Raw genomic sequence first — 18,698 nt, 5'->3', positions numbered from 1 at the left:
CAAATCAAATGAATATGTTTATTTTTCCTTTAAAAATAACAGTATTGAATGTTTGAACAATAGAATATTCAGTACAATGTAACATGCGACTCCAACAACAGTAACTGAAACTTTTGCCAGTACAAAAATCCATGTCCTAAATTGATTTGAAATCTGATAATGGTAGGTTTACTTTTTATTCCTTTAATATCTGTCTGAAAACTTCATGATCAGGCAAAATAAAACTAAACTTAATGCTCTAATTTCTACGTAACCAGACGACCGGACTCGATGAAAATCTGGACAGAAATACTGACTTCGAAAATTATATCAGAGATGAAATTATTTTGACTATTGGAGAACTTCTTTTGACTTTTCTCGCTTATATTCTTCACAAAATAAAAAATATAATGAACCTTCCTATGAATCATCTGAATACAAAAATAGAGTCAAATATATCTTGTTTATGAAATTTGAATATGAAAATTCAAATTAATGTAAAATCCTTTTATTTGTTTTTTTTTATTTTTGCAATTGTTTTTGCATTTATTTTATCTGTTCTGTGGATTTTTTCATTACACAATTAACGATATTTTTTCATCATGAAAAACCATGAACTTGAAAAATGTATCTACCACTTTATGGTATAGTAAATAATATTCAAAAATTGCTATACAAAAGTTCATTAAAACCCTTAAGAACAGAAAAATAATTAAAGATCAAACTTACAAAATAGTTTTTTTTATTTAAATAAAAAAAAAAACCAGGAAAGACATAAAGAGACTTTCCCATATACATACAATGTTAAACTATACTTCATATCATAAAAAGAACTCCAGCAGAACTGTTTTCTTCTGTCAAAGCCATTTGATTAATTTCCAGTATGTCATACTGTGTGTATGAAGAAATAAAGGTTTATAAAAACATATCTACATTACATTTAAGGTGTAAAAACAAGACACACATGTCGAATAAAACATTGACTGACAAAAATAAATTATCATATCAAACCATCTATTGTATGAGTTTACTTTCATTCAGACTTCACACACATAATGACACAGTAGGAAATTGCCTTGTGCATCCCACCTCCTCACAAACAGCCAATAACCCAATGTTATGAAAAACCTTTTTTATACAATGGAGGTACATGTATATCATTTAAATCTCTGTGGCCCTCAAAAGGATTCTTCCTCTACTAGTACATATAAGCATGTTCTGGTAGTATGGATGTTCCGATTTGAATCACTCTCGACATGATGATGACATATATTTGACATCACGACTTCAGTACTAAAAAGGTTCTCTGTATCTCATATTCATGAGATTTACTCATCAGTCCAACAGATATCATAAAATCCTCAAATGCAAACTGCACCAGTGATGACAACTTTGTACCACACCTCCTCTTTGTCTCCATGAGAAGCAAAGATTTGGGTGAGAAATAACTGAGATACTTTCTATTGTCGTCATTGTAATGGTCGTTTTATATTGGTTAGCTCCAGATACTGGTAAGTCAACAAGCACCAGATCCAGATCTACTTGGTAGCTGAACAACCCTGATTAAGTCATACTCCATCACCACATTCATACTACCTTGTTTGTAAAACACATTTAAAGGGAGTTTTCTCTTGCCCATTCATGATCATTTGTTTGTAAAACACATTTAAAGGGAGTTTACTCTTGCCCATTCCGGATCATTTGTTTGTAAAACACATTTAAAGGGAGTTTACTCTTGCCCATTCCGGATCATTTGTTTGTAAAACACATTTAAAGGGAGTTTACTCTTGCCCATTCCGGATCATTTGTTTGTAAAACACATTTAAAGGGAGTTTACTCTTGCCCATTCCGGATCATTTGTTTGTAAAACACATTTAAAGGGAGTTTACTCTTGCCCATTCAGGATCATTTGTTTGTAAAACACATTTAAAGGGAGTTTACTCTTGCCCATTCAGGATCATTTGTTTGTAAAACACATTTAAAGGGAGTTTACTCTTGCCCATTCAGGATCATTTGTTTGTAAAACACATTTAAAGGGAGTTTACTCTTGCCCATTCAGGATCATTTGTTTGTAAAACACATTTAAAGGGAGTTTACTCTTGCCCATTCAGGATCATTTGTTTGTAAAACACATTTAAAGGGAGTTTACTCTTGCCCATTCAGGATCATTTGTTTGTAAAACACATTTAAAGGGAGTTTACTCTTGCCCATTCAGGATCATTTGTTTGTAAAACACATTTAAAGGGAGTTTACTCTTGCCCATTCAGGATCATTTGTTTGTAAAACACATTTAAAGGGAGTTTACTCTTGCCCATTCAGGATCATTTGTTTGTAAAACACATTTAAAGGGAGTTTACTCTTCATAATCCCTTATTTGCAAATATGTTTAAACAGTCCTGAATCTACTTCACTTTCTATAACATTTTGCTCAATAGTTCCACAATGTGAGAACATAAACAGTGTTACTAGTATCATCTGTCCCAGACCTTAATGTCAGCACCTTCACATTATCCTCTGCCACTAGACATTCCAATTGTGTCCAGTCCTTGTCCAGCCTTCACGTATCCCTTACTGAAGATACAATCGGATATCCATGAAAAACAGCAGTCATTTTTAATTTCCAGCCTCCGCAAATTCAGGAAAGCATTCCTTCAGCTTTAAAGATGCCTACAACCGTCTGCTCTAACATAACGATATTACACATTTTCAGAAAGTCTTTAAAATATCCTATGATTTCTTGTATAACTTGATCCGATAACTTTGACCCTGAAAAGAAAAGAAAACAGAAAACAAATACACATTAGGTCATTCATTCTTTATCATTTGAAAAAAAATTCAACACCAAGATAAAATTCATAATGAATGTTTTGTCTTGAACGTTTATAAAAGATTATACAGAAATAAATATACATGTATATCATTGCACCATAGTAGCATCACATAGTTTAATTTTACTAGTAAATTGAGAAATATCGGAGTGATACTTTTTACAAACAACACACTGTCATATTTATATCAATGGAAATATAGATTACAAAATCCATGAATCAATCTGGATGCATCACTGAACCCCATACACTGTACATGTATCACATATCTTAAAGAGAAACAACCAGTTCCTACTCACACTTCCGACCTCCTTGGCGTCCAGTCCTAGGTCTGTAGCGGTCTCCAGGATACACTCTATCTCTCCCATGCTGAAGTTGACGGAGGGAAAGGGCATCTCCGACAGGCTGGAATCATCACGGAACTCCCTACAAAACAGTAGCTACCAAGTTCATGTATAGATTAATTTAACTCATCCACCCCTGGAACCTCATAATGAACTATTCCAACCTTTAATTTGGAGGAGTTCAAATGTTTCTTCAGAGGTGAATGAGTTCAGGTGGGTTTTATTTCTCAATTAATCGAGGAATACTTTATATTCCTTTCGGTCAATTTTATAGAGTTCATTATAATACTAAGACTGTGTACTTGACTATTGTACAGGCAAATCTAATAATGTCATGTATACATAGAGATCCTAGTTCATACACCTAGAAAGTGATTAAGTGTATATCTTACCATACAGCAGGTATGACTATAACACTATGATAAAGCAACTGATTTCTATTATACTTAATTTTGTGTATATATATATATATATATATATATATATATAGTGACCACTATTGGAAGCTTATGAAATTGTCTCTTAACAGAGATTCAGCGATTAACATGAACATAACTGCAATGGGCAGTTTCAAAAGAAGCCTCTTAACACCTGTGTTTGCTATAATTAAGGTGGTGTTTCAAGCAGGTCTAAACGTATTTATTAATATGAAGATGTACTGTACATGTTTAAAGTATTGGTTTATAGGGGATATTATTGGCAAGCCAATACTTTCCCCCCTCTGTAATAGTTAAAAGAGGAGAAACTATTGGCTAGCTGATTCTTTTCCCATCTGTAATAGTGGGGAAACTATTGGCTACCTACCTACCCCCCCCCCCCCCCCCCTACTTTAATAGTTAATAGGGGGGAAACTATTGGCTACCTACCCCCCTACTTTAATAGTTAATAGGGGGGAAACTATTGGCTACCTACCTACCCCCCCCCCCCCCCCCCCCTACTGTAATAGTCGATAAGAGGGAAACTAATATGGGCTAGCTGATTCTTTCCCCCTACTTTACCTTTGTTTACAGTTTGATAGAAATTTGTTATGAAGTGAAGTCATTAGAGTGATGACACTAATTTGTTAATAAATATCTATAAATACTCATGATACCCTTGACCTTGACACCATGAACCATGAATGCTAGCCTTTCTACATTACGGTATACAGTTTGATAAAAATCTGTTCAGAAAAGAAGCTGCCAATTAGGCAATGACACTGAATCAGAATTCGCCAAGAATCTATAGACATAGGTAACAATATTCCCAAAACCCTTTCCCGATATTTTCCGCTGAAAATGGCATGGCACAAAAACAGCTCATAGTCATGATTTAAAATCACTTTCTACACTTACACATTTGTACATTCAAAGACATGCAGTATGAAAACTACCAAATTTTGAAAATATACATGCGTTAACTTGTTATTTTGGCAATTTTTCAATAATCAATTTTAGTAAAATCTTATATCCTTGATCAAATGAATTTTAAAAGTCATGCTATTACAGAATTTAACACACTTAATATATCATTTAATATAAAGAACGACGCCACAGGATCAGATACTGGTTCACCGTCTAGTACACACCACCAATAACACGATACTTACACTAGTTTAGTCTTCACCAGATTAGTGAAATCTTCTGAACATTTCAGAGCTTTGTTTTCTTTTTCTATTATTCTGTTGTTTTGTTGTTCTTTTTCTGTAAAAGAGATAAAATTATGTCATCTACAATAAACTGAATACCTAAATTACTATCAGCCCTGGGCCTCCCAAGGTCTTGTTCAGTTACAACATTATAGCTTTATGAAGCTTTGTATGTTTCCTGGAACCTACTGTAGAACACAAAATGCTCTCCATTTTGCCCTTAAACAGGAGAACAAATTCAATATGGACATAGAATATCATAGCTAAGGGTTCTGGTAAATATTTTTAGTGAATTTCTGGTTGGGGTGTTTAAGCACAGTTACAGCAATAATATTAAGATTAAATTGATTTTATTCAAAATTTGCTTGTTTTTATGAGATAAATGTCAAAATCATGTGAAAACAGTTCTGATTTACCACTAAAAATTAACGAACTTATGCTCATTTTTATTTCACAAATGAAATGATTTTAATTAAATCAAATATCAAGCCATACAATATGTCTTGATATATTGCAATGTTCCTTTAAATAAATTGCAGTAATGCATTATAATGCAATATGAATATTGCTTGCATTACCCACCCCTTTAGAATAATAGAGTAATGTATATAAAGGTAAATTCAGCACTGAACACAAATGTTTCATAAGAGCATGCACAGAGGGCAAACATTTGGAAGGGTGAAAATATAAGTTAACTGTATCTTTACATGCAGGTAAAAACAAAACCCCATATTTTCTATGCTAATTCAGAGTCAAGTCTAGCAAACTTTAAAATGCTGTTATAACTGTCAGATTTAAATATGATTACATAAAACCATAAAATGTGAAATAGTTTGATCTAAATGACATGTTTGCAACAGCTGATGTCATATAATGAAGCTAGTTTACTAGCATGCTATAACCAACAACTATTAACCCTTTCACCCCCATGTAACTTTAGTAGACTCTGCCATGCATTGATATGGATGAGTCCATTGTGGTCTACAGCGACGAAAGGGTTAAAATGTAATGCTATTGAAACGTTCTGTCATCCCTGCCCTTCATTTTAGCGGTTTACCTTCTTCAGTCTGTCCCTTGGGTTTTGAGAACATCCGTGAGCACATAGTGGCTTCCATTACTTTGTAGTTCTTTACATCCCTAAAATTAATTTAAGAAATTAAATTAGCTTAAATGGGAAAAAAGGATGTTCAATGTTATGCATCTAATATTTCTACAATTACAGGAAAAACAATCAACATTATAAAATATATTCCCTACCTCAAAACTAATATCAAAAATGAACAAATGGCTATAACACATTATGCACTAGTCACAATACCTGATTACATTGTGTGACATTCTGCCATGCCAAGAGGCACTCGCGCCAAAATCTGGCAAGTAAATAAAAATGACAAGCGTTAAAGAAATAAGTCGTAAACATAATGATGAATAGCATACAAAGAGCCATAACGCTGTATAAAGCGAGGTACTGACTGATGGATGGTGTGCACTCCTACAGTTCCTGATGGCATTACAAGAAGGGGACTGATTAACTGATTTCTGGCACTTACAGCTAGTCCATATTAAAATGGAAATTTGCTTCCTAATGTGTTACAATTTTGATCATTGCAAGAAAAAAATCAATCTGTAAACAGTTCTGACTCACCTTTCCAGTTTGGCTAGCTGTTCGTTAATACTGCGATTGTTGGGCTCCAGGCGCTGAGCCTTGACCAAGTAGCTACGAGCTCTATCAAACTCCTGCTGTTGGTGAAGTGACTGAAACATCAAACCAAAATATCTACATACAAAACATCTATCACAGAATGAAGATCAGTGGGGAATAGATGAACCTGGTGCACAGTAGGCACGTTTCATTTTTGATAAAACACCTTAGGACAGTTTCATCCACGTAGAGCATTTAATTCTAGTATGCTACGGTCTTAAATTACATTGTTGACATTTTGGCTTATTTAACCAATTTTGGACCAACCCCTCATGATTAGGCCTCTTTGGAATCGGGGCTATATACATGTAATTCACAACTTTGGTTGAAGTAGAAAATATGATTTATTTACAGATTCACAGCAACACAAAAAGCGATAATAATTTTGAGCCAATTAATTTTCAGATGTTTCTCAAAAATAGCATCTACAAATTTGGCATTACCAACAGGCCTAGAACAACTGTAGGCCAATGTAAATATGACAACGTGAAAACTGTAACATTTCAAACAAGGAAACAGATTGTATGTAGTAAACATACAATTTCAGATATCAAAATATAAATCTGACAGCATCCAAGAGTTGTGTACCTTTCCATAAAAGTAGAGGGCGCTGGCGTTTTGGGGCTGTATCTCCATCATCTTCTTGCAGTAGTTGATACAGCGGCCGGGGTTCGTCATCTTGTTGCTACAGAGCGCCATGTGGTGGTACATCTTGAGTAACATCTGTTGCTGTTCTCGCTCCTCCTCGTCATCTTTCAGTCGGTATTCCTCCAACACAGTGGCAGCCTGGATGTGATCAATATAAATAATAAATGGTAAAGTAGTTCATAAACAAAACAGTGATAGGTAAGGTGATTCATACACAAAACAGTGATAGGTAATCAGGTGATTCATACTTGTAAGTGAAAACTGAATAATAATGTCATTCATACAAGAGGATATTTAATGGCTATATGTCATTTATAAACATAATAAATGCAAAGTTTGATCTGAACACAAACAGTAACTGAAAACTTATTTTGCGATACATTTCGCCAATAACACTTATACAACAGGCAATCAGGGGGACAGGTAATTAGTTTATTAAGGGGCCAAATGGGTGAAAATATTACCTGCTACTAGTCTCCCTGACTGCCTGAAGTATTAGAGTGTTATCATTTAGTCTTGATCATATTTTCTGACAGTTGACTTTACTGACTCTACATCACATTGTGGCTTAATAAGTTGATTTCAATTGTTTACCAATAATTTGTACTCTTTGCTTGACAAAGGAAACATGTTTTCTAAAGCTCGCAAATAAGTTTGCAATTACTGTTTGTGTTGAAAACTAACTTTGCAATTATTATTCATACCAAACTGATGAATCTCATTCCGATAATCCATAAACAAGGTTTATAAACTTTATCTATTGGGTTAAGCATCCTATTTAACAGCTGATATCATTTAAGGATGTGGCTTCATGTGTGTAATATATGCTTGTGTGTTTGAGGCAATATGAAACAACATGTCAAAGGCACCCAGCACAGTATTCCACAATGCCATTATATACCACAGTGGCCGACGTCCATTATTTAGACAAGACACAAACCAGTCCTTTCCCTACCTGTTTGAAGTTAAACATAAAGCAGAGAGCAGAAAGCACAGATTTTAAGGACTTAATATGAAATCAGGGGACAGAACTAATAAACTTCCTTACCTCTGCAGGGTGTTATTAATTACACATCATGCAGTGTGTGTAGCACTAACAAGTCTGTACCCAAAAAGTGTATTTTAGTTCAATAAGCATGTTCAACAACTTCATTAAGCATGTTCAACAACTTCAATAAACATGTTTAAACATTTTTGTAGTTTAATAAAGATATTTGCATTTAAATAGGTGTGTATGTAACAATAAGTGTTTGTTACAATAAACATTTGTGGAACAACATGTGTATTCTGAGATCAGTAAGCATGATTGCAAAAAAAAAAGCATATCTGTGACATAAATATGTTCTTAAGGTTCATTGGAGTGTATTGATAAACGAAACAGGAAGTACATCCCTAGTTGAAAATCCAATGTAGGGAGACAGTATCACAATTTCCACAAATTCTAATGTTTAATATTAAACTGATGAACATTGTATGTTTATTATTGACAGAACAGTGTGTTCTCTCAATATTAAAGTATTTCAAAGAAATCCAGGCATTAACTCAGGGTTTTTTATCAATGAGTCACATGTGTCCATTTTTCTGTACTTCAGGAAACCGGCTACCTATTTCACTACTGTGATGTTTTTCAAGAACGATAACTCTTACCTGCAATTACTATGTGTATTAATTTATTATAAAATGTCAATTTTTATATCGTGTATAGAGAATTAATTTTCAACATTTTCAGCATTTATTAAATTGATATACATTAATGCAATACTAATATATGTCAGTATCATTTTTTATTGACATTATTTTGTAAAAATATTGTGTCTTTCATTTTTTTTTCAAAATTCACTCCTTTTTACATAAATTTCCATTTAAAATCCTTAAAATTCTGACAACCTATATTTTTTTTTGTGGCAGAAAAATTTCTTTACTTTAAAGCAATATTACTATAAAATTTGAAGAAATTCTACTGAGAAATGGTGACACAATCCTATTACCTTAAGTCAGTAAGAATGATTGCAAACAATAAGCATGGTTGTAACCGTATACCGTGAGCGTGCTTGTAAAAATAAGCAAGTTTTTAGGTCAGTAAGTGTGATTGCAAACAATAAATATGTTGAACTTTGTAACCATACGCAGTAAGTGTGATTGCAAACAATAAATATGTTGAACTTTGTAACCATACGCTTTCTTGTAGAAATAAAAGTGTTTGAAACAATAAACATGTTCAGAATGTGGAACACTGTCCTTTACCTTAGATCTGGTCATCATGACCTCAAATACAATCCCTTACATCCTCGTCCCATCAACTACTACAGTCTAGAGTACTGTATAGACATCAATACTGAATGTTTAGTTATTATGTAACTAGTATATCGTGCTATCTACATTGTATTTATAGAACAAAAACTACTACTGTTTACATGATTATATTACCTTCCTGTAATGACGGAATGCTTTCCCGTATTGGTTGGCATCAAAAAACTGTTTTCCATGCTGAAATGATAAAACATAAATCCTGTTGAAGGGTCTACAGGTAAATATTACAGTGAAAACTTAAGACAACATTCAAGTCACTCCAAATATGAGAAAAAGAAAAGAACATTGTTGTCATCATTTTTTCATTTTTAGTTTAATACACAAGTCATTTTATGAAATACAAATGTAAGTCATTCTGTTGTGGGCACTACACTCTCACAGTATTGCCTCCGAATTGAATACCTCTTAGTATAAGTTATAAGAAAACTTTATTATTTGAAACATTCAGAACAATACTTTAATATTGTATAAAGGTTGCTAAAATCGTATCAAAGATAGTTTTATCATCTAATCAATTTGCCAATTACCTGTCTTTCTTCAATGTAGACTTTTCTCAGCTGATCAAATTTCAAATTTCGTTTTTCCTCCTGCATAAAAAAAGAGATAAATTATTTCCTCTGTGATTGTCTAAATGCATAACAGAGCTTGACTGTGATCAAATTATACGTTTAGACACTGTTACAGCCACCACTAACCTGGTTATCTGTTACAGCCACCACTAACCTAGTTATCTGTTACAGCCACCACTAACCTGTTTATCTGTTAGATCCACCACTAACCTAGTTATCTGTTACAGCCACCACTAACCTGGTTATCTCTCTAATACAATGTTTCCCCTGTTGTATCAAACTGTCCCAATAAATCAACTGTTTCATAATCGAATCACTTGAGCTGGGTAAGAAGGTGTCTGTGTGAATGAAACTTGACTGTAAAATGTATTATATTCTGTAATTATCAGAAATATTTCTAATTTGATTGAGTGATAACACTGCACCGCTGGCTAATAAAAGTTCTATGAAATAGGAAGTGACATTGACATTTGAACCATGAAATATGAAGTGTTCTCATACTTGTACATGTCAAAAATTTGATCAATGCTGCTAAGAAATGAAGCCACTAGATAGATGACATTCAATCATGACAGGATGCAACAGGATAGGATGGACATAGGAAACAGTATACATTGTATGCCCCTCCCCCTAAATCTGTGGGGGCATAGAAAATAGTTTCAAAAAGAGTCATAATTCCTGTGAGCATTTGTAAATTTCAGAACCAGAAAGGTAAAATATACAAAGTATATTGATTATCAATATCAACTATTTCTGTACCTGAAGTTCTTTCGAACATAAAACCAACGAAACATTAAAGCAAACTGTTTAATTGATGCCATATATATATACATATATACATGTATGTATCTCTCCATGACTTAGAGCTCTGTTGACATGAATGCTGGTTAATTTGTTGATGCCGTATGGTATCAATGGTATGGAAATAGTTATACTCACCTCTGTTAGAAAGTTGTACTCATCCAGGCCAGCATGCTCAATAAAACTCAGCAACTCCACCTCATACATCACTACAAAGGAAAACAATGGTCACATGTACAATTAAACAGATGTCACACAAATAACAGAGGTCACATGTACAATTAAACAGATGTCACACAATTAAACAGAGGTCACATGTACAAATAAACAGAGGTCACACAATTAAACAGATGTCACATGTACAATTAAACAGATGTCACACAATTAAACAGAGGTCACATGTACAAATAAACAGAGGTCACATGTACAAATAAACAGGTCACATGTATAAATAAACAGGTCACATGTTTATACAATCTCTTATGTACTTACTATTTAAGAAAATTGTACCTTCATACAACGATTATAGCAATTTTAAGGAGCATTGCATTTTTCAACAATGAAAGAAATAGCCATATTTTGCAGTACATTGATTGGGCATTAATAAATATGTATCATTGCATATAGTTTAATACCAGTGGATTCAGGTGGGATTCGAGGAGCACATCCAAGTTTTCCAAATGCATAATCATAGGTGATGATGAACCTGGACAATTCTCCTTTCTTCATAGTTGAGAGTCCTAGCTCTAAGCCTTCAACAAGTTGTCCTGAAAATTTACAAACATACTATTTAAGTTTCTGGCTGATGTCTAGAATCCACCCTGTTCTCTCTCACTGTTCTACAACTGTTGATGGCTGGACTGTACAACAGACACCAAGGCTATCACAGATTGGCATAAGCACACCTTGGTTTTTTGGACAAGGTGAGCTAAAAAAAATAAAAATAAAATAACAAAATGAAGTTGAAATGGACCACTTGAAATTGAAAAATACCACCTCATGTAATAAGTTAGCATACAAATCCCTGGATACCCCTAAATGTGGCAGAGATCTGCTTTGAACATAAAATATCTGGTACTTAGTACCAAGATATATTTGCTTAAAATAATTATTCTACAATTCACAGCTCAATGAGATTTAGTGTGGAAGCATTAAATTCATTCCTACATCTCTAGTATTTGTGGTACAGTCACTGTTCCTTAACTAATAGTAAATGTAAAATGTACAAATGATAAATCTTTATTTCACTTTAATGTTTCAAGAAAACATTTACCAAACTACCAGGATATATTAAAATCAGTATACTTCAAACTTCTGCATTTTGATAAGTTGTCAGTTATGAATTCAATTATTCTTATATATTCAGCAATTACATAATTTACTTTAAATAATGAAAATCAAATCACAAACATAAAATTATTACCTTTTCCCAACTGTTTTTTGATTGGAGCATTTCGCAACCGGGAGGAATCAAAAGGCTCATCGGAGTACTCCAAGAACCCATTGTAGTGAACTGGAAATAGAAAGTATATCCAAGTTTTAACCACTTATGGCAGAATTACTTATCAGTTAAATAAAGAGACATCCGACTAATACAATTTGTATAATTATTACAATGACTTCCTCTGACATATAGATTAAGGTCGCATTCGTGTTTCCTAGTTGAAACGGTTCAGGTGGCATAGAAAGAATCCACGATAAACGAACGCACTTGGACCGAACTGAAGGCAGAGCTAAAATTCCACAGTTTCGGAAAATAAATAACAATACATCAAGAATAATAAGTCCTTTCCTGCGTCCACTAAATTCTATAATGTATCTCAAAATCTACATGTGGATTGACCTTGGTTTATAGGAAATAAAGAAAACTAGCAAAAGTGAGCATTTTAGTTTCCCTGAGGCACGTCTAGACCCCTTATTCTACACGTGCTGAATATTCCTGAGGTCAGCCTCGGTTCTGATCTGCGTCTGTCATTTTCTTTCTTTCAGGTTCAACCATATCAACTGACAAAAGGGGCCCCCAAGTGTTAACTCACTCCTAACTAAAACTCCACCTTATATAACATATAGACTTAAGTGTCAGAGAGAGGCATGACTCACTCACTGTAGGAGTGTTGGAGGACCATGCCATAACACCTGATGTGTACTGTAAGTTTTCACTCACTTGAAACGATGGCTCCCTCTGGTATAACGTTGCCTGCTCCATGTGTAAGTATTTTTTTCACAACACCACCATCTTCAACAAGCTTCGTCATTTTCTTCGCCATTTTTTCAAATGGACAGGCGTCATCATCTTCATCTGTGTCATCATCTTCTTCATCATCAGGAATATAACAGTTTTTCAGCACATCATTTGGTTCAAAGAAAGCATTGCTGGTCAGGTTTTCATCTGAAAAAAAGAAGATTGTTTATCCTGAATTAAATTATCTCTTTCTAGATCTCACGGGTATGAAGAATATTTCAATTCCCCTTACTTTGTGTGTATGTATATGTGCATGTAATTTCCCTGTACTCAAACATATTTTAGGTTTTATATCAGAAGCAACTTAGAATATATAGGATCGTAAATGAGTTTTCATTTCATGAGATTTTATGAAACGAATCTTAGGAGATTTTATTTTTGCGAGTCTTGGCGAGCAAAATTTTAAACTTCGAGACGAGTTTCATAAAAGCTCATAAGAAATGACAACAAATTTAAGATAGGTTTTAAAGCCAAAATGTAGAGGGCTTAATCAAACGGAGACAGACATTTTGTTGCACCAACTTATGATGTCACATCATTGTCCATATTATGACGTCACAATCAATTTCTGACTGGCACAGCCAATGAAAAACGCTCCAGGGTATATTACACTAGTGAAATATGTAAAAAAAATATTACACGGACGAATTCACTAGATAACAGGACAATTATGTGATGAATAACAGATCAATTTAAACATGTATATTTTCTTTTGTCACATTCTCTGTATTAACTATACATACAGCATCAACAAAAATGTCCATAGGCACACTAATGTTATTTCATAACTTAATTACTTATCAGATCATCCATTGACAACTCTGGTTATCAGTCTGAAATTTATCTTTATAAAAACCCTTTTTTTTTTTTTTTTCATAAAATGTAACATTGATACAACTGTTATAGCAACCAATTAGTCAGCTGACATTTTATACAGACAGACCATAGCAATGGTGGAATGTTTCGACTCTTAATTACTAGGAAAACGTAATTCTGGCAAGATGAAATCCATTTTCTAATTCTTCTGAACCATCTGATGTGGAAAACAGTAATCATCAATACATATATTAATATAAATTAAATATGTATAGAAACGAACCTGCTGCCATGCAATCCTCTTTGAGCTGAAAACTCTGACCCTCACTCAAAGGGTTCCGAAGCTCATTTAAGTCGAGCGGCTCCTTCAGGGGAACAGCAACATCTTCTTGCTATAAAAAAGAAACCCTGTTTCTGTTTACCTTATATACTTCCTATACGGTCAAACTTTTTAATCTGATCTGTTTAAGTTCACCACAACTATTCTTTCAAATCTAACTTTCACTTTGTTAAACAGATCTATAGCTTATCTATGTGTAAAATAAAATGATGAAAGACAAATAGTACGAGTCTAAATTAAATGAATACCTAATATGAAATGTTAATGTAAAACTGGGGACCTCCATTCTCTTGAGATGCTATAATGATTGAGCTAGATTGTACCTGGTCTCAATAACAAACAATCAACCAAGTCAACTACTTCTGATTATATATTTTCGTTAGGTTATATTTATATTACAGGTCAAGGACACTCTGTTGCTGTAGTAGTCATTATTTGTCAATATTGCTTTTAACATATTTGTTGTATTTAGCTTGACACGTTCATATGTAACTGAAATCAGCCTTCCGTGTAATATTGTACGTAACGCATTGCGGCAAAACTTGCATGCCCGCGGAAATAGCATGTGTAAATGTGATTGAGGTACCAGGCGGATGTGATGTAATGTGTCCAGTACCTATTGTCTATGTATAGTATTCTTAGTGCTGAATGTTGTGTAGGTTTACCCGGCGCACTGGTTACTTTGAACAGAGCGGCCAGAGCGAGCACAGCTATACATATACCTATACGTACAGTACCTATAACTATAGCCAACATAGAGATTGAAAGATGTAGCGGGCACTAGAGCCAAAAGCAGTAAACGTAAGTAACCGGGTATAAATATTAGTGTAATTCATTAAAGTATCTATTTAATAATAAATATTTATAATTAACGTAATATTTTTGTTTAAAAGTAAAGCAAAAGAAGAAGCAAGTTTTTAATATATGTGTATATACTGAACTAGTCAGACTAAGGACTTGGGGGACTTTGTTCCAAGAAAACCCTCTTCACATTGAAGAGATGGATATTTTATATATTTTGTAATTATGCTGTATAATTAGATAAAAACTGTAATTTCTATAGATTGAATGTCACAGTTGTAAAATACATATTCAGCTATTGTAACTTATGTCGGTGTTTGACATGTTTTATCTTATCGTGTGATTGTATGAATGTATCATTATGTATCGTAGTAATATAATGTCTTTCATGTTACAGGTTTTTTTACAAGTAAAAAAACAATAATTTACAAGTAAAAAAACAATAATTAACAAAGAACCCGGAGTTGTCATAAATCCAGGCAAAGACGACTATCACATGTTAATGGGTTTTACTTGTTCTTACATAAGTACAATTCGGCTTTAACCACATGCATGTTTATGAAATATTAAATCATTAGGAAAACCTGTTTGTTTTTAATATATAATCTTGGACAGCTAGGAAGATAACCTTATTTTCTTGTAATGGCAATGTCTCGTTCCCAAACAGTAAATCTGGTACATTCTAAAAGAAAGTGAGCAGTGTTTTCAACTTGACCGCATACACATAGCGGAGATTGAACAATATTTTTACTAAATACATGACTGTTTATATAATTAAGGAACTACATTCCATTCGCAGACGAGCATGGTATATTTGACCCTTACAGGTTCCAAAAGTGTAGTGGATTGGTACTTTTCTACTTAACTGTTTATCAAAGTATGATTTTATAGCAGAAACAGACGGATTTGATCTAACATCAGATGGTAGTTTATTCCATTGATCTATAGTAGATGGTAAAAACGATTGTTTATAAAAAGCAGTCGAAGAATAGATCTTTCGATCCATGCGCGACATGTGTGTGAAAGTGACAATTTGTTTCTAAAATATCAGTTTGAAGTGCGACCCTGGCGCGGGTCGCTTATTTCCCGCATATTATAGAGGGCTGGAGTTCTGACGTTAATCGACGACAGACCGATATAAAAAAAGTCGTTAAAACGTCAGAATAATTCGGACTAGGGTAGAGCATAAGACTGGAGAACCAAGGGTTGGGGCTCGAGCCCCAGCGATGGCACTATCTTAATCACTATTTCTCGTCCTATACTACTACAAACTCAAGGATTAATGCAGGAAAAGAAAATTAGTACCTTTTTTTTGAAATAGGAGAAAATATGGAGGGTGACATGAATAACATCTTTAAATTTGAGTTCCCCCTATTCATTATAGACGCTTCCAATCATATACTGTAAACATATGGCCAACCATAAACAGTGTCGTAAAAAATTCGACAGTGATAACATCAACACAGGCAAAATAAAATAAATCACTTGGTCATCAAACAGACAGAAATAAAAACACAATAAAACCATGACAGATATTTATGTGGTAGTATTTTAGCTACATGTGGGTGAATTTTTAATTGAAAAAGGGGGAAATAATGCCAAAACCTGAGAGGGGAATTGGCCCATAATTGGTCCAGTACACTCTGCCGATTGAGATGTAAAGACCTATAATAGCTCTATTGACCTATCTGAAATAGGTCTTTTGAGCTATTTTCATGTGATTTTTTTTAAGGAAAATGAAACAAAGTCACTTTAAAAAATAAAATAAAAATATGAAAAATGAAAATAAACATCTAAATGTTAGATGCTTTTTGTAGTCAACATTACCATAATCCTTACTGTTTTATGCGACTTTGCTTCAATTTAATGAAAATTGAAACCTGAGAAAATATAGCTCAATACAGTATAATTTATAGCTCAGTCGGCAGAGTACTAGTGTACGGGTAGGGATAAACCACGAAAAGGAGCGAAAAGGAGTTGTAATACGTCAAATAGACACTTTAAAGTGGATTTGTACTTGAATGTGGCCGTAAATTGTCTTTATATTAAACGGCACTGATAAACATACGGTTATGAATAAATAAAACGGTTCCTTTCGCAGAGAAACCCCCCAAAACCACTCCTTTTCGTCATTACAACTCCTTTTCGTGGTTTACCCCTACCGCTAGCAGGCTAGTGTACTGGACCTGTACGTAGTTACCACGTGAATTACTGTGTTTCGATTCACGCATCGATGTGTTAACATTCATTTTGGAAACATACCGTAAAATAATCCTCCTGGTCCATATCTTTGGTGATAAAAGTCTTCAGCTATTCAGAATACACTGTAAACAAATGACACGCGCTGACTTCTGCCAAACTGTTGATTTTCGATTCCCGCGAAACTTCAAGCATGTCAGTGAACAAGAGTCAGTGATACTAATATTAGATCCGGTTAGAGTATAAAGTACATAGGATTTTGTAATCAACTAATAAAATCTGTACCCTATTTAACTCATTGAGAATTCCCACCCTAAGGCAGCAAGACACACAGTATTTAAGATATGCAAGGCATGTTTAAGATACCAATCAACAGTAGCTACATTCCCAAATGTGTGAAATGATATCCACTCAAGCAACACCATGATCAAAGGCTACAATGTGTTAAAAAAAATATAACCTTTATAATCAACAAATAACAAGAAAATGCAGCAAAGCTGCTGGACACCAAACCATTTTATGAAAATGACTTACTGACAGTCCACCAACCACGAGGGAACGAATCCTGCATACTTTAATCTATTTAATTATAATCATATAAATTGTAAATGGCATTAATTGTGTTGTTCAGAATATTCAGTTCACGCTCAATATCTAGTTGTAACCGCACGTTTTGGGCCAAATGTCAATGATTTGGTAATAATGTCATCTTCTAAGAGAGAGAGAGAAGCCGGGGACATAAGACGATTTACATAAACTATCATTTACACCTTTTGTCAAAATTGCAGCAATTTTTGCATATATAATTCTTTTGACAATGTCCCTATTTGACTATTTTGGATAAAATATCAACCATTTTCTAGGATAAAGGGTCAATCGTAGCCCCCCTCCCCCCGTCCCTTTAAATAATAGTTATTAATTCTCGAGACTGCAACGAAGACATATTTTGACAACGCTGGTTTTTTGGTTGTTACCTTTTCAGGCGCTAACTACTAGCCAAATGCCACCTGGCTAATATCTCCCCATGTGTGTATGACTGCGTGTGTGCTGGAAATGTATACGTAATGTGGTGTGTTTGTAGCGGGACCGTGCTTCATACGGTATCATTTATAGTGCCACCTCGCTTGAATGCTACAGCACAAATACCGCAACATTCTCCCCAGACCAATTTATACTCCACCTGGGTTGTTGGAGTTGTATAGGCAGGAGAAAAACACTTGCTCTGCATATCCATGCATACGACAACTTCTGGGATCGAACCCCGGCCGCATGGAAGGCCGTTGTGTTAACTTTGACCACTCGACCATATTAGCATATGACATATTGTTCAGAACGACTTTAACAAAAAGGGACCGAAATTGCCCCTGTCCCAATATGGGGACATATATTTTGAAATAAAAGTCCTCAGCAGGCAGGGGTTTAGGGGGATAAGGTATCCTGGTTTAAGTTAAGTTATGTTAACCCCCCCCCGTACGAAGAAAACATAATAGTA

At 34.1% G+C, this 18,698-nt stretch overlaps 2 protein-coding genes across 2 annotated transcripts in view; one reads left to right on the top strand and one right to left on the bottom strand.

Annotated features, from left to right (window-relative positions):
• LOC110450646 (inactive peptidyl-prolyl cis-trans isomerase FKBP6-like) lies at window positions 1-17,410 on the bottom strand. The gene is made up of 14 exons (XM_021498272.1): window positions 17,270-17,410; window positions 14,150-14,258; window positions 12,973-13,197; window positions 12,232-12,321; window positions 11,444-11,575; window positions 10,947-11,017; window positions 9,966-10,025; window positions 9,556-9,615; window positions 7,069-7,266; window positions 6,424-6,533; window positions 5,836-5,915; window positions 4,740-4,833; window positions 3,107-3,233; window positions 1-2,745 (listed from the first exon to the last, which is right to left on the bottom strand). The coding sequence occupies exons 1-14, from the start codon at window positions 17,291-17,293 to the stop codon at window positions 2,707-2,709; spliced, it is 1,419 nt and encodes a 472-aa protein (XP_021353947.1). The 5' UTR covers window positions 17,294-17,410; the 3' UTR covers window positions 1-2,706.
• The window catches only part of LOC110450648 (small integral membrane protein 14-like), a 26,596-nt gene continuing 18,385 nt past the window's right edge, over window positions 10,488-18,698 (top strand). The window contains exons 1-2 of the mRNA XM_021498275.1: window positions 10,488-10,501; window positions 11,678-11,681. The gene's annotated coding sequence lies outside the window, so the exon portion shown is untranslated. The remainder of the gene's footprint in view (window positions 10,502-11,677; window positions 11,682-18,698) is intronic.

This window comes from Mizuhopecten yessoensis, unplaced genomic scaffold (genome assembly GCF_002113885.1).
Source record: "Mizuhopecten yessoensis strain PY_sf001 unplaced genomic scaffold, ASM211388v2 scaffold5409, whole genome shotgun sequence".
In the NCBI taxonomy this organism is placed as follows: domain Eukaryota; kingdom Metazoa; phylum Mollusca; class Bivalvia; order Pectinida; family Pectinidae; genus Mizuhopecten; species Mizuhopecten yessoensis.
The sequence above is the reverse complement of the archived record's forward strand: the minus strand, read 5'-3'. Positions and strand labels throughout refer to the sequence as shown.

What these genes read in the sequence shown, in the direction of transcription:
- LOC110450646 (XM_021498272.1), bottom strand. Translation starts at nt 17,293, where the DNA reads ATGGACCAGGAGGATTATTTTACG. An exon ending in AGAGGGAGCCATCGTTTCAA is followed by an intron (nt 12,322 to 12,972) that starts GTGAGTGAAAAC and finishes TTCTATTTCCAG; the next exon opens with TTCACTACAATGGGTTCTTG. An exon ending in CAGCTAGCCAAACTGGAAAG is followed by an intron (nt 5,916 to 6,423) that starts GTGAGTCAGAAC and finishes AATTAATTTTAG; the next exon opens with GGATGTAAAGAACTACAAAG.